Source organism: Schistocerca cancellata, chromosome 5 (assembly GCF_023864275.1).
Source record: "Schistocerca cancellata isolate TAMUIC-IGC-003103 chromosome 5, iqSchCanc2.1, whole genome shotgun sequence".
Taxonomy (NCBI): Eukaryota; Metazoa; Arthropoda; class Insecta; order Orthoptera; family Acrididae; genus Schistocerca; species Schistocerca cancellata.
In genome coordinates, this window is record NC_064630.1 from 590,445,715 (window position 1) to 590,461,626 (window position 15,912).

At 37.0% G+C, this 15,912-nt stretch overlaps 1 protein-coding gene across 4 annotated transcripts in view; it reads left to right on the top strand.

Moving 5' to 3' along the window:
- The window catches only part of LOC126187319 (guanine nucleotide-binding protein subunit beta-5), a 180,027-nt gene that overhangs the window by 132,769 nt on the left and 31,346 nt on the right, over positions 1-15,912 (top strand). For all 4 annotated transcript variants that reach the window (XM_049928332.1, XM_049928331.1, XM_049928329.1 and 1 more), the window contains one exon: positions 4,543-4,669. In XM_049928332.1, coding sequence (XP_049784289.1) covers positions 4,543-4,669 — 127 coding nt within the window. The remainder of the gene's footprint in view (positions 1-4,542; positions 4,670-15,912) is intronic.

The window sequence follows — 15,912 nt, forward strand, 5'->3', positions numbered from 1 at the left end:
TGTTTCTTGTTGCAAGACTCCCAGATATGCTGTTTCAGGTTAGCATTCATATCATCTACTTTTGCACTTAGATTCACAATTGAAGTGTTGAGCTTAGTAGTGAGCTCTGTGCTTAAATATTCCTCCATTTGTGCCCAAAATTTATGCTCCACAGCTGGAACCATTCTGTCAGACTTAACATCCGCTCTTATCATAGACATTAAAAGAAAAATTGAATAATCAATGTAAAAAGTGCTAACGAGTTGTCTGTTGGCCCAGTATTCTAAAACCAGTAACACAGACTTTTTGGCCAGCTACTCACTTCTAATTTCTCACAACACACACCACCACCAACCCAAAATGCATTATTTTGGTTCAAATACAGATCACCCATGACTTCTTGCAGTTGCACTCGATATGATGAGTTGCCAGTGCAAAGCCAGATTGTCACAGGGAGAAAGCTGCAATGAGAATTGCCATGGTAGTGGTTGACACCGGTATTTTATGTGCTGCCAGCGTAACTGTATTTTATGTTCTGCCAATGTAACTGATGCCAGCTGGCATGGGATGTCATGGAACCAATGATTCAAAAAACAGCCACCAACTCCAGAATCATCAACCTTCCAGATCTCAAGATCTCACACTCGTATTTTATTCTCCTTTGTAATTGTTGTTGAGTAATTTAATAGTGATTTCTCGGCAACTTAAATTTCTTCTTTTCTTTCCTAGTGCTGAAGAATTTAAAATTGTCTTCTCAGTAGCCCAATTCTTCGCAAACGTTTTTCAAATGCAGTATTGTTAATGATTGCTGCATCGAGTAATCTTCACAGTTGATGTAGTTGCCAAGTACAATGCCTTCCATACTTAATACAAGGAAAATTACCAATTTTTTCAAGTGTCTTGCCAATTTTTTGTTATTACTACTCTGTGTATTACTAATTGAGAGAATTTTCTTCTTTCATAAAACACATAGATTATAACAGCTTTTTACACTTGAGAGAAACTACTTCCAACAGTTCTCTGTCTGACAAGTGTATGTCAAATATATTCGCACTGATCAGAGTCAAAATTTATAGCAGACACTACTCTCAAACTTCTTTTGTTCCATGAGTTTTTTATTGTCACAGCCATCTTCATTCATGGAGGCCAGCACAACTCCAAGGCAGGGATCCACTGCACATAGAAAACATTAAGAACAGGCAGTGTGACCAAACGTGAGCCACTACCAGCATGGCCTCTTCCAGTAGCAATGTTGTCTTCATTGCCATTTAGTCAACATCCGCGTATGGAGAAAACTCACACTCACCACATGTTGTGCTTTCCATACTACATAAAATAAATTTTTTTCAGCAGTCGATGATTCGATGATTATAATTCGTCCGTCCTAAATACCGTGTGCAACACATCACTTTAACAAAGTGATATGTTACACTATATTGTGTTATGTGTCTGGTAGCACTAAATGTTGTTTCTCTTCCACGAATGTAAACACAGCCATTATAAAAATGCAAAGACAGACCACAGTCAAAGATACATTTAGACAGTGACATTTTACAGAGTGCAAACGTACTTCTATACCAGCAGAGAGAGCTACAGTCTTCTGGCCACAGTACTGCATGCATTACATGACTTGTCATTATTCTTAATGAAAAAACATTACATAATATAACTTCAAATTGCTTACAGTAATGTTACTAGTACAATTAATTATACTTTGCTGAATAAAATGTATTGAGGTTTTGTTAAAAATTATTCCAGTGATAAAAGTGGCCTCGTATGTTCATTAGTTCGTGTGGTACTTAAAATATTCACAGTAATGTCGTCAGTATAATAATATACTATGGTCGTGTGACTTTGCCATATGTCATGATGGTAATGCTACACTACGTAATTACAAGAAATACCATGGTCTTTTTTGTGGTTGCCCAGCCTACTTCAAGGACAAGAATAGATGAATTTCTTTACCATTGGAAACTGAACTTTGCCTATCTCAACCCCTTCCTCTCTTCTGTCACAAGAAGAAACCCATTACCCTAAAGCCATCAATTATAAGTCATTCCACAAGTTTCTTTCTGCTACCACTTGGTGAGTAATCAGTATTGAATGGATGGACTTGACAGTCTGGAATTGAGTGTGAAAATAATTTATTATAAGGCTATGATAATGTATAATAGACTGAGAGAAAGGAAAATTGTACAAATTAGCACTGGACTCATAGGACCAGTTGATCAGTTTTTATATTTTGGAAAGTTGCAGGCAAGGACAAGATAGCAAATGGAAGAGCAAAAATGGTCTGAAGTGCTTTTAATAATCTAAATATTGTTTAAAGTTAATCTTCTGATGTGTCTGAAAAGGGAAGTTTACAGTCTGTGTGCATTACCAGTTTTGAAGTAGATGAACTTAAGTGATAACTCTTCAGAAACAGAGTTGATCAATGAGTAATAGAGATACATGTTTGAAATTATTAGGATGGACATGAAAATAGACAATTGGTCAGGTAATAGACTTGGAAAGATGATTTAAGTATGATTACATTTTGATAATAAATTCAAGTTGGGAAGGGCATACCACAGAATTGCAGAAGTGCCTAAACAAGTCTGTATTTGCTATGAGAATGATGACAGAGGTAGCAGACAAGAATATAAAAAAAACTTGCATACTTTGCTTACTTTCTTTCTATTATGCCATACAAGACCACATTCTGGGGTAACTCATCAAACTGAGAAAAAGTTTTTAGCATGCAAAAGTGTGTAATACGACTCATTTGTAAATTCAAGAACATCATGTAGAAACATGTCCAAGGAACTTTGTATTCTAACCACTGCTTCTCAGTATATTTATTTCTTAATTAAATTTGTTGCAAGTAATATATCTCTATTTCTAACTAATAGCTCAACACGTAGTATCAACACTAGGAATAAGAACATCTACTCTGTAGATGAATATCTTAACAGAGACGGTTAGACCAGCTTAAGTACAAATGTCTGTTATATTTCAGTTCTGACAGCACTTGGGCACTACAGTCAAGATTAGGTTTTTTTGTGTATGATAAATTTATTAAAAATGTATAACTATGTTTTGTTCTGACAGTTATTAATTCTGTAACTAATAGCAGTGCCAATTTACTTGATGTATTCATCTATTTTGACAACCTCCTGACAGATGATCAGGGTACTGAGTATTATATTCAAATCTTTTATGGTTTTTATGTTATACTTTCTGTTTTGTTCCACACCAAAGAAAATCATCTCATTTTTGAGCCCGTGGAAAGGAAACTGAATCTAATCCAAAACAAATCAAAAAAATTTCATTTAAAATGTGGCAGGTGATTGTGTAACAAGGCTAATGTGTGTTAGATTGACCAAAAAAGAAAGATAGATGACAACCTAATGAAAAGTAGGAGAAATTCAAACATTTATGCATCCTTTACGTGCTTAGCTATGTCTAAAATGAAAAGGTAATCTCCAGTACGGCAGGTGAAATCAGCCATAATCACGAGAAATGCTAATAAGACTCAAAAACCCACTGTTCCAAAGTGCAACATTCAAATTATTCATCATACTACCTTATAGTTTGCTAATTCCAGGTGGAAGACTAAGTAATAAGAATAGAAATCAGTATCAAATATTAGCTACACTGAGAAAGTTTTCAAAACAGTGCACACTCTGCTGCAGAGTGAAATACTAATTCTGTAAATTACATTCTCCAGCCTTGGAGTTTGGTCCCATTACATTTTCCATTGTTCACTTTGTTTTCACATTCAATTTTTAGTCTTCTCATGTAGTACTTGACAGTAGCTAAGAAAGTCATATCTTATGATATTGCTTTTATTAAAATGACTTTGCACTACATATTTTTGGCTTTCATATGTCATCATGTGTATTCAGTCGTAGTATTGTATTTTTCAATTTCTAAGGAACAATCATGGTGTTCTATAGCTCTTGTTAGTGTGAGAGCTAGAACATCAAAGAACTCTTTGAATGTACATAGAATAAGCCAGTTTTATTTAAATGATAGAGCAAAAATTGTGTTTAGCACTGAGAAACAAAAATGACAAATAAACCGATTAACCAGTAAGAAATATATTATTCAGAACAACAAGACATTATCTGTTTTTATTTTAAAATGTTCTACTTAAATTTTAGACTATTCTACTCTCAGTGTAATTTACTTATCTGGAATGCACAGAGGTTTGAAAATGGAAAGTTGCACCACTGTAAAGTCAAGCTTGTTAAAATAGTGTTTCCCTATAAGCAATGGTGTTCTTGCACTGGTCATGGTACTTGTTGTGGTTACTTCATGCTCACTATAAATATGGTGTTCTATTTTGCATGGTCACATGTTCCTTATTCTCCCCACCACAAAAGTTGGTGACCAGTTCATCTGATAAGTTCGCAGTTACATCTTACTCTTAAGGTCATATATACTGTAACTCAGTCATGGAAGCATAATAGTATTAAAACATATTTCATTCGGCTGTACAGTTTTCTTGATAGGATTAAAACAGCTTCAGAATGTAGCTGTGTGCGTAGTTGTTTGAATATTTTTGTGTTTTGTTTCCAGAGGTTTAGACAACAAGGTCACAGTATACCCATTGAGCCTTGAGGAAGATGTTTCAACAAAGAAAAAAACAGTTGGTACTCACACAAGTTACATGTCTTGCTGCACATTTCCAAATTCTGATCAGCAGGTAATGTCCAGTTTTCCTTATTTCCATTTCTGTCTTTCTTCAACAATTGCACAATCAGCCTTGGAAATGTAAAAATCTGACATTTAATATCATATTAATTTTGTCTGTATGAGTTATTAGCCGTACTGTGAAATGTTTCACCCATATTATAAGGGTGTGATGTGTTTTCAATACAACATTGTTCGATGAAATATTGAATAGAAGAATGTGAATTGGAATAGATGGTAGGCTTGGAGAATAACCATAACTGTCTCCTTTCCAACAGACTATATATTGCATGTTCTGACCACTGTTACTGTCGTTGGAAATCATTATTAATGATTTTCTCTTCAAACTAATTTCAAGGCTTTTTGTTTTGGTTGCAGTTCATTTGTGCATTAAGGAATTAACCATTTCACACCTCGTGCATGCCACATGGGTTTTCATCAGCAGAGGGAAGTTGCGGTCTTCAAAAAAATCATAACATATGTGTATAAAATATGTTCCATAATTCTAAAAACTGCTCAGCAAGGTGAACAACATTTTGCAGTGTGGTTCAGTGACAAGCTTCTGGAACTTTAGTTATTCTGCCAGAAGAAATGGAAATATAGGAAAATTAGTACAGATGTTCAGTAGAAGAGTAATTCATTTCAAAACCGTTATTAAGAGATGCACAATCTTGTCATGCACAATATTGTGTTGCATCAACAAGAGACTGCACAGGTGCTTGCTTGATCAACACCATCCCAGGTTGACTGCTGAGGCTTAAGCATCTTGAGGAGGCAATCGGTCGCCATAAAGCTATCACAGCATAAAAGATTTGTGGTATTAAAAAAATCTTAATAAGGGCAAGCTCATATTTCTGCACAGCAAGTGTGGGGAGAGGCAGATTGTAGATTATCTGCATGGTTAACATGAAACATTCAACTCTTGGGGGCAAAATATATAGTATTTATATCTAAGAATATTGGACAATGAAATTTAGACATTTATTTTATTTTATTTATTTATATCATGTTCCAGCGACCAAAGTTGTGAATATACCACACAGTGTGGAATATGCCCTTTATACAAGTTTGTTGTGATTACATTTAAGGTATATAAAGTCTTCACGGGTTGTCAGCCGAGTAGCATCGTCGTCTCGTAGCAACGTTTTCATCATCTTCAGGCCTGAAGATGATGGAGACGCATTCCATCAAAACGTTGCTAAGAGACGATGACTCAGCTGACAACCCGTGAAGACTTCATATATGAAATTCGCCGAGAAAGCCTGCACTCACATATACGTTTATGGTATGATGTAAATATTACTAACCAGTTTCATAGTAAAGTATCTGCAACTTAGGTTTTGTATTCAATTAACAAGATTGCGAGGGATAAGAGAGAACCAATCTGGATCAATACCTTTATTACTAAGTTGCTATAAACAAAAAGAAAGCTTCTTTGCAAATGTTAAACCACCTCAGATCATTTTGCCTAACAATTTGATGAAAACTCCAAAGTAATTTTGGTCTTGCATAAAGTCAGTAATATTTAAAAACCCTTGTATTGTCATTTAATATTTATATGAGTACCAAAATGGAGGACAACAACAAGAAGGCTGAAATGCAGAATATGCTCTTTCAAAATTGATAGACTGTGAAATATCTCACTATACTTCGTCCTTTCAATTGCTTGTATGACAGGATTGAGCTAAGTAAGTGCAGAATAGGAAATCAACAAAATTCATTCACAAGGGAACTCCCCATCACACCCCCATCAGATTTAGTGATAAGATGGCCCAGTGGATAGCCCATCAAAAACTGAACAAGTCGCAGCATCCTGGTTAAGTGGTCACGGTGTTGGACTGTGAACCAAAACTCCCTTGCGCCAGTTATTTTTATTTTTTTAAATTTTTTTTCGCGTTATTGTGAAATGTTCGTCCTGTCATTGAAATGCTTGTTCTCTTTTGTAGTCTTGGCAGTTGTTATAAAATACATTGGTTATAGAATATGAGTCATGTGGTAAAAATACATTACCTCCACCATTAAATGTGATTAATAGTGAAAGCAGGTGAAATACCACATAGACATCTCACAGAAACGAAAACAAGAAATAAACAGGAGTGAACTGTGTTACAACAAAGAAATTCAATAGTCAAAGCTTCCAAACTTTATGCAACTTCAGAGATGTTAAAAACATATGTTTTGAGAGAGCACAGAGAGACCGTGTGATTATGAAACTGTTGCATTCATATACTGCAGCTTATATGACAAACTATTATGTTTTCTTCCTTTGCCATGGAGTGATCACATTCACATTCATACGAACACCTGAATCGGGCAAGGAGGCATATCTCACTCACTTACCAGGCATATAAATTAGGTGCATTGATAAGAGATTCCTCTCATATGACACACATGCCATGTATGTGGAGGATTCTGTTGACTTGTCATCAAATATTTGCAGTTCCCATTTGAAAGCACTTCCTTTTAGCTGCTAACAGAGTAGTTGTGCAGGATTGACTGTCATTATAGGTCCCTACCCTATACCTTGCTGTTGCAAACGGACGTTACACCATGACACAGACACATATTTGAATACAGTAAACAGTGGGGGAAAAAAAGACTGGTGTGGGAAAGTTTGAATACGGCTTGCTCACTTGCAAGTCCAACACATGATGACTTATCCACAATGCCGTTTCTCAGTGAGGCTGCTCCATACTGCACTTCTTATCCTTGAATCATTCAGTGTTTCTATTTTGCTTTTTTTATTTTTTATTTTTTGTTTCACAATTCAGTACACCTTCTTCCTATTTTCATGCTTGATCTGTGGTTAGTTTTTGATGGGCTGTCCACTGAGCCCTCTTACCACCAAATCTGAAAGTGTGCAATAGGGAGTTTCCCTTGTCAGTAGAGGAAAAGTAACTGGGCCAAGTGGGATTCCTGAGAACATACTACATTGATTATGCAGAAGAACTTCCTTTGTTCTGTGGAATCAGTATAGACTCTGTAAGCAGCAGGCTTATAAAACACTAGTTGCCCTGTTCATCCATGGCATCTGAAACACAGCAGATAACAATGCTCAGACTCCTGGCTTAAATTAAACTGAAATTTAGAATACAATCAATTATTGTTGGTCTTTCTTCTGGAACGATTCATGTCACTAACATGCATGTAGAGGGGTAATGGTAACCAGCACAATCACAGAAACAACCTAGAAAGAGACTAATATAGTGATGGTGAAACCTTGGTGAATGTAATCGTCATCGCAGATGGGCCTACAGATCTTCACAGGTCTGTTGTGAGAAATAAAATTGCTGTTGACACATAGAATAGAAAATTGAAGTACTGCAACCATGGTACAGACTTCATCATCATGTACTATAGTTTCCATCCACATCAACCTGCTCCTGGGATAAACTTTCTGGTGAAAATATCTACTGCATGGGCTGGCCAGTGAGATCCAAATCCTGTAGTGGATTTCTCAGAAGCATTAAAGAGAAAAGTTAAAATACCTCAATTCCCACCTGGAGTTTTTCCAGATCTCTTTACAGGCCCAACTCGGGAATGGGATTAACTGCCAATAGAGATTTTCTGAACCTAATAGGGAGAGTTATTGCTATGGAAAGGATATCGTAATTTTTTTAATGTGTGTCTTTCCATTTTAAAAATTTTGTATTACATTTATGGACATGGTTGTATGCTAGACAATTTGTGATTAAACCTTCCTTTGTTCTGAAACTGTACAAACGTCCCATTGAGCAAATATACCCTCATTTTCTGATTATTATTAACTTTTAACAACTAAGATACATAATTCTAAAATTGAAACAGGTGTACTTCTGCATAGCATGTAATATTGTTACAAACTTATCAGTAGAAACCAGTAACAGACAATAGAACAGTAGAAACCAGTAACAGACAGTAGAATGATGAACGTTATTCGACCAGGTAGTGAAGCACTCCATGTCAGTCTGCAAGCTATCATTTTGGTCCAGACAGCTACACCTTAAGCAAGCAAGTTTCTCTCTCTCTTCTGAGTTATGGCCTAGTCCAGTTGAACCACAGCGTTGAAAAAGAGGCAGCCTCTGTATTAAACCAGTAATAAGAAATTTAGAACATTTGAAGTTAAGATAAGAATAAAACCAAGGCACACCAAGAATGAGCAGTATGAAAAAGAATCTGAGGTACACAAATTGCAGTGGATGTGATTTATAGTATTAAATTTATTATTTGTTGTCTAAATTAGTTCTGTCCGTGACTGAAATTAGTTTGTAGTAGAAAAGGTAAATTGAAACAAATGATTTCATACTTTCTGCTTAATGTTCAAATAAAATTCAGTGCAACTTCAAGCTCAATACCATGGTGCAGATACACAGTAAAACATAATCTTTTCACCACTGTGCCCAGTATGCACCCAGACTGGTGTCGTATATTGCAGTGCAAGAACAAAAGCATTATGGCTCTCCACCAATGAATTGCTGATAAAAATTGGTACAGATGCTTAATCTATGTTATGCTGGAACCTGGTAGCTAAATCTCTCATTGTTACAACACTGCGTTCATAAATGTGCACTTAACAGTCAGCAGCAGAAAGCTTCAAATATCACATATCTTGAAGAACGCACTCCACCATCCCTCCCACCCACCCATCCATTTCTTCCTCTTACAGCCAATACATCATACTTTCTAATGAAAAGGACTAGTTTCAAGAAGTAGAACGCCTGGTACATTTCTGCAGATGAGCTCGTATGATCATAAAGCAATAATTTTGAAAGTATATGAAGCTGTAATAATAAGATACCTGAAAGTATTGGCTGCAATACAAACTATGGAAAGATAAAAAAAAAATTAAGTAGTCATCTTATAGTTCAGGTGTTGAGTGGCTGCCAGGCACATTTACATCATTGAAATAGTCACTAAGCTAGGGAATGTCATTCCCCAGTACACCAACCTTTCATAACCACTTATTGATAGTCAGAACAAGAACCTTCAATCACTTTTTGAAAATGATTTATTGTAAGTAACTCAGCATTACACAAGGGAGATTAGCCTGTAAATCTGTATTCTTTTGCCAAAGCTCTTTTATTTTTTTCCACAATTTCCAGTTGTTGGCACAAACAAGTATCATCACATTTAGAGTATTGTTTGTTTTCATATGTAACGTTTTCTCTACCAGTGGTTCCTTCATTAGTTGCTGATATGTTAAACTATAAATTGCTTGCTACTTCTTTGTGGTAACTTCTTTTTTGTGCCCGAATTTTTCTCTCATTATTAAACTCATTACTACCCACAAATTAATTCTGGACAATGGGTGATATAGAGTTGAAACATCAGGCTTAAACTTGGATTTCAAATACCTTTCATAATCAGAATTGGAAAATGTATTGAGCACACATAAACATAAGTAATTGAAAATGAATCAAGGTGTTACAAGCATTTAGTCTTTTTTGTTTTGTCTCATCGTTCTTTGGAAATAACTTTTTATGTTGCCTATAATGGTTATTACAGCTCGCAATCGTGTAGTGAACCATTATTTTTCATTGAAAACATTTCAGTACATACTCTGAGAAACCCCCATCATACTGATCACTGTAGCATAACTTTGCACTTAATTGTCAGTCACTGATAAGAACTGACACTCATGTAAACAACTTGTATACACTCAAAAACGCAGTGACTACACGCCAGGTTATAGTAACAGCTGTCCACAGGGATGTTAGTGTTGCAGCTTATTATTGTGCACATGCCCCATATCTCTCGACACATCTACACTGGAATGTGTTGCAGCCCAACTACAGTGAGGGGTTGTGTCAAGTGGAGTGTGTAGGGAGGGAGAAGGAGGGAGGGAGGGTGTGACTGCATACTTTTTACTGTTCATAAATTATTTTCATTAAGAGCAGTGTTTTGTCCCACTGTAGCAGGACAGCCTAGATGAATGGCATTGCCACTTGAAAACAGCAGGAAAATACATTGACTCAGATATCTCCCTACCTACTGTCTCCTACAGCTAACTTACCTAAAAACAACTCCTCCATTACACCTCTGTGGTTAAAATGCTTTTTGTCATGTAGCAACTGACTACATAAAGGGTAAATCATTCTACAGAATACTAGATGTGTTTGAAAAAAACGTTATTTACATTTAATGAAATCTAATCCAGTAAAGTTGCTGTATTCCTCCTCCTAGTAAATACTGAAATGTTTTGTCCTTCTCTCAGTGTTCACATTCAGAGTTTGCACATGACGGAGTTTTATGTTCTGACTGAGAAATTACACTTACAGTGATGTCAGCAAAATCCACTAAACACTAAAAGGTTTCTTGAGAAAATGACTCTGTTGTAATAAGGTTCCTAAATATGGCAAAATAATCCATTCACTACCCGTAATAATATATATCAATAGTACACAGTGAATAGTATTAAATGTTTGAAGTGCTTCTGCTACATTAAAGTTTAGTCTGAAGTCTGGTCAATTCAGAGTCCATCTTAAGTCCATTGCCTAACATGATGAAACATTTTTAAAATCCACATACAAGTCTTAGCTCCTGGGGCAGATGCAGAGTGATACGGACATACTCCCAATGGAAAACATAGTAACAAGCACCCATGGCATAGAAAAACAGCTGAAAGTATTTGAAAACAAATAAATCACTAGGTCTAGATGGAATCCCAATTCAGTTTTACTGAGAGTACTCTGACATTTGCTCCTTACCTAGCTTCCATTTATCATGAATGTCTCGCCCACCACAGCCCCAGTGACTGGAAAAAAGCGCAGGTGACTCCAGTACATAAGAAGGGTAGAAGAATGGACATGTAAAAATACAGACCAATAACCCTAACATCAGTTTGCTGTAGAATCCTTGAACATATTCCCAGTTTGAACATAATAAACTTTCTTGAGACTGAGAAGCTTATGTTTATGAATCAGCATGGTTTTAGAATGTGTTGCTTGTACGAAACTCAGCTTGTCCTTTTCTCACATGATATACAGTGAACTATGGATGGAGGGCAACAGGCTGATTCCATATTTCTAGATTTCTGGAAAGCATCTGACACGGTGCCTTATTGCAGGCTGTTAATAAAGGTATGGGCATATGGAGTAAGGTCACAGATAAGTGAGTGATTCAAAGACTTCATAAGTAATAGAACCGAGTATGTTATCCTTGACAGCATATATTCCTCAGACACAAGGATATCGTCAGCAGTGCTTCAGGGAAGTGTGATAGTACCGCTGTTGTTCTCTGTATACAAAAAAGATTTGGCAGGCAGGGTGGGCAGCAATCAGCAGTTGTGTGCTGATGATGTTGTGGTGTACATTATGGTATCAAAGTTGAGTGACTGCAGCGATTTGTGTAACCTATTCTTGAGTACTGCCTGAGTGTTTGGGGCCCATACCAGGTCCGATTGAAGGAAGACATCAAAGGAATTCAGAGGTGGGCTGCTAGTTTTGTTACCGGTAGGTTCAAACAACACATAAGTGTTACAGAGATGCTTTGGGAACTCAGATGGGAATCCCTGCAGGGAAGGCAACATTCTTTTCAAGAAATGCTATTGAGAAAATTTAGAGAACTGGCATTTGAAGCTGGCTGCTGAACAATTCTGCTGCTGTCGACATACATTGCACATAAGGTCCAAAAAGATAAGATTCGAGAAATTAGGGCTCATACAAAGGCATATAGACATTCATTTTCTCCCTTGCTCTAGTGCCAGTTGAACAGGAAAGGAAATGACTGGTAGTGGTAAAGGGTACTCTCTGCCATGCACTGTACAGTGGCTTGCAGAGTATCGATGTAGATGAAGGTGTACTGCCTTGACTGGCTCCCTTGCCGGTAAGTAGAAAAGCTTTCATCTGACAGTGTGGATGTCAGAGGGAATGCTCAACTATGGCAAGTCACTTTTAATGTTCCCATTTGGGTCTTTGCCATGGCCTAATAATTTTTTATTATTTAAGCATTTTGAGTGATGCATGACAAAGGTACAGCAATTTTTCAAAACCACAATCACCAGCTGGCTCTGAAAAGTTTCATAGAAACATTTACTTTATAGTGCTCAAAAAGCATACGTTCATATGAGTTTGTAAATTCAAACTAATAAAGTGAAGGGTTAAACTAAGGATAGTTAATCATAGGGTCTTACAAGATTGAATGAAAATCTTTAGTATAGCACTGTAGTATCATTAACAGGTTTCTCTAATAAAACAGTACTGCAGTGATGTATTTGGCACCTGGCACCATAAGCTACACTGTTTTTAATAATGAAACGTAAAGTTGACAAGTTTTAATTTTTGCTAATACAATATATGGAGACCATACATGAGCTTTTCTTGTAACAAGCAGAACAACTGTACACTAAGGAACAGAGGGAAATAAAATATAAATTAAATTGAAACATTCTTGTGTTCTCAAATCACATTGCCTTACAAGGGTTGACTGAAAAGTAATTACTTCACCTTGGTGACTCTTCAACAGTTGGCAGAATTGGTATGCAGCAGGTATTGGCTTGTTCCGTAAACTCTTCTCTACAGCTCCAGTTGGTGGGAAGCCTTAGCATCGAACGGTTGTGTTGTAACAATGTGAAGTATGGAACCCTGCACAGACGGTTGGTCAATGCGATTTAAGCAATGTGCAGTCATTGAATTCTTGACACCAGAAGGTGTCACCCCAAAGGAGATTCATCAGAGAATGAAAGCAGTTTATGGTGATTGTGTTGATGTGAGTACTGTGCGTCATTGAGCGAGTAGGTTTAAAAATGTTGAGACAGGAACATCTGACTTGTGTGACAAATAAAGAGTTGAACGTCCTGTGACAGCAACCACTGAGTTTCACAAGCAAAATGTTGACAGATTGATTCAGAACGATCGTCGTTCTGCAAGCACAATCAGCATTTCACAAGAACGTATGGGTCACATTATTACTTTGCTTGACTATTGGAAGATCAGTGCACAATGGGTACCCCGGTTGCTGACTCCTGAAATGAAAGTGCACAAGCATCCTCTGTACAGTCCAGGTTTAGTGCTGTCTGACTTCCATCTGTTCCCGATAATGAAAGACGATCTGCGGGGACATCATTATGCTTCTAATGAACACGTTGAGAGAACTGCGAGACTGTGGCTGTGGAAACAGTGTGTCGACTTCTTCCGTGACGGCTTCAGAAAACTTGTTAACTGTTGGCTGAAATTGATCCAGTTGGCTGTTGATTATGTGCAAGTGAATATTGATAGTTAAAGATCACATTCTAAGGATTATTTCTGCGTTTGATTTAGTAAAATATTCCCATCCACATCCAATTAACAAAGGTGGAGGCATTACTTTTTATTCAACCCTTGCACAGTCATCATCATCATCATCAGCATCTTCTTCTTCTTCTTCTTCTTCTTCTTCTTCTTCTTCATCTTCTAGAGTTTGCAGCCCCCGGCCCAGTCTAATTGGAATGTAAGCCTCTCCATCTTTTCCTGTCCTACTACCATGTTTCTCTTTCCACCCTGTCCCAGTCTTTCTGCCTCTTCTTCACACATTGCTTCACTCCAACGATTGACACATCTCTTGGTCTTCCTCTAGGTGTCTTGCCTCCTATTGTCATTTCATTAGTGAGCCTATCACAGTATGCTGCCAGTTCAAATTCTTTTAACATGCCCATACTGTCTAAATCCTGTCTCTGCTATGATCTCTTGCATGGCCTTCTCTCATCATCCCATTCCTCACTCTATCCATTCTAGTAACTCTTGCCATGCTTCTTTGAAATTTCGTCTCACAGTATGTATCCTTCTCACTTGCCTTTTCTTCATTGTCCACATTTCTGATGTATACCTAAGTTATGGGCAAGCATTTGCATGCTTTTTGGTTGTACATATTCACTACATATCAGGCTTCGTACACTCTGCTGAAAACAATCGATTTCCGTTTCCCTTTCACTAATCTCCTAATCATTCCTCTTGCTGTGTTCTGTTACACTCCCCAGATACTTGAAACTTTCCACATTCTTTAGTACTTGCCTTCTGATATTAGTGAAATAAAGCAAAATATGCAGTTTTTATGAAATATCACTAAATCAGTAATTTTTGCAAAGTATCATGAAATTTTTATTGTCCTGTATGAAAAATGTTGTAAATTTCAGGATGGCAGTTTACCAATAATCATAATTTATAGTTATTGAATGCTAAAATTGCATTTTGGCTTCTTATTTCCTTAATGACAGTTAATTTCCTGCGTAACTAACTATGATGCGACTTCAAAAGTAGCTCCAAAAATGGAAACGAAACAGCAAAATTGGAAAAAAATAACACTGAAATTGACAAAAATGTAACACTGAATCTGAAAAAAATAGCGCCAAATTTGGCCGCAAAATAAAAAATCTTGTCTCTGTTTATATCCATTGTTACTCTCCTCTTATTCCTCATCGTTGCCATCACGAGGCCGACAGTTCAAATCCCCATCTTGTCATCCAGACTTACCTATCTGTGATTTCCCTAAATTGCTTAAGGCAAATGCTGGGATGGTTCCTTCAAAAGGTTACCGCCATTTTTCTTGTCCATCCTTCCCTTGTCGAAGCTTTTGCTCCATCCATAATGATCTCGTTGAGGACGTTAAACTCTGGATCTCCCTTCATTCCTTCTGTGTACCTCACATTCTCCATTACCCCACACCACTGAATCATCTGCTAACAACATTGCTTTCACATTTTCATCTACTACTTACGTTGCCTCTGTGCTACTGTCTCATCCATAATGACGATGAAAAGTAGTGGGAATAGTACGCTCCCTTGCTTCAGCCCTTTTTTCTGTTCTTACCCATCTGCCTACTCTCCTCCTACTTTTACACAGACACACTTCCTTGGTATGTTTCCTTTATTCTTCTCATAATCAGCCTCTCAGTTCTCCTATTTCTGAAGGGTTTCCCAGATCCTTGCTTATTTTCACATATGTTTTACTAGATCGTTACAATATTCGTAGTGTCTCTTGTGGAGCTGCCCTACAATAAAAATTAACCCACTGTGGACCTTCGTGGTGTGAGCCCGTATTGTTCCTCTCTATCCTGCTATCCTTTGTACTATTTTTTCCAGAATCTTATAACATACCTAGACAGCATGGCACATCAGAATAACTCCCTATGATTTTAACAGCTTCCTGCAATTTCTCTTAAAAACTGTCTCTGTGACTCAAACAGTGGAAAATCCTGGATAGATTGTAACAATATTATGAAAAGAAAAGTTGCCTCTCACCATAGAGTGGTGATGCTGAATTGCAGATAGGTGTTTTAACTGCAACCGGAACAGTCACAGTATTG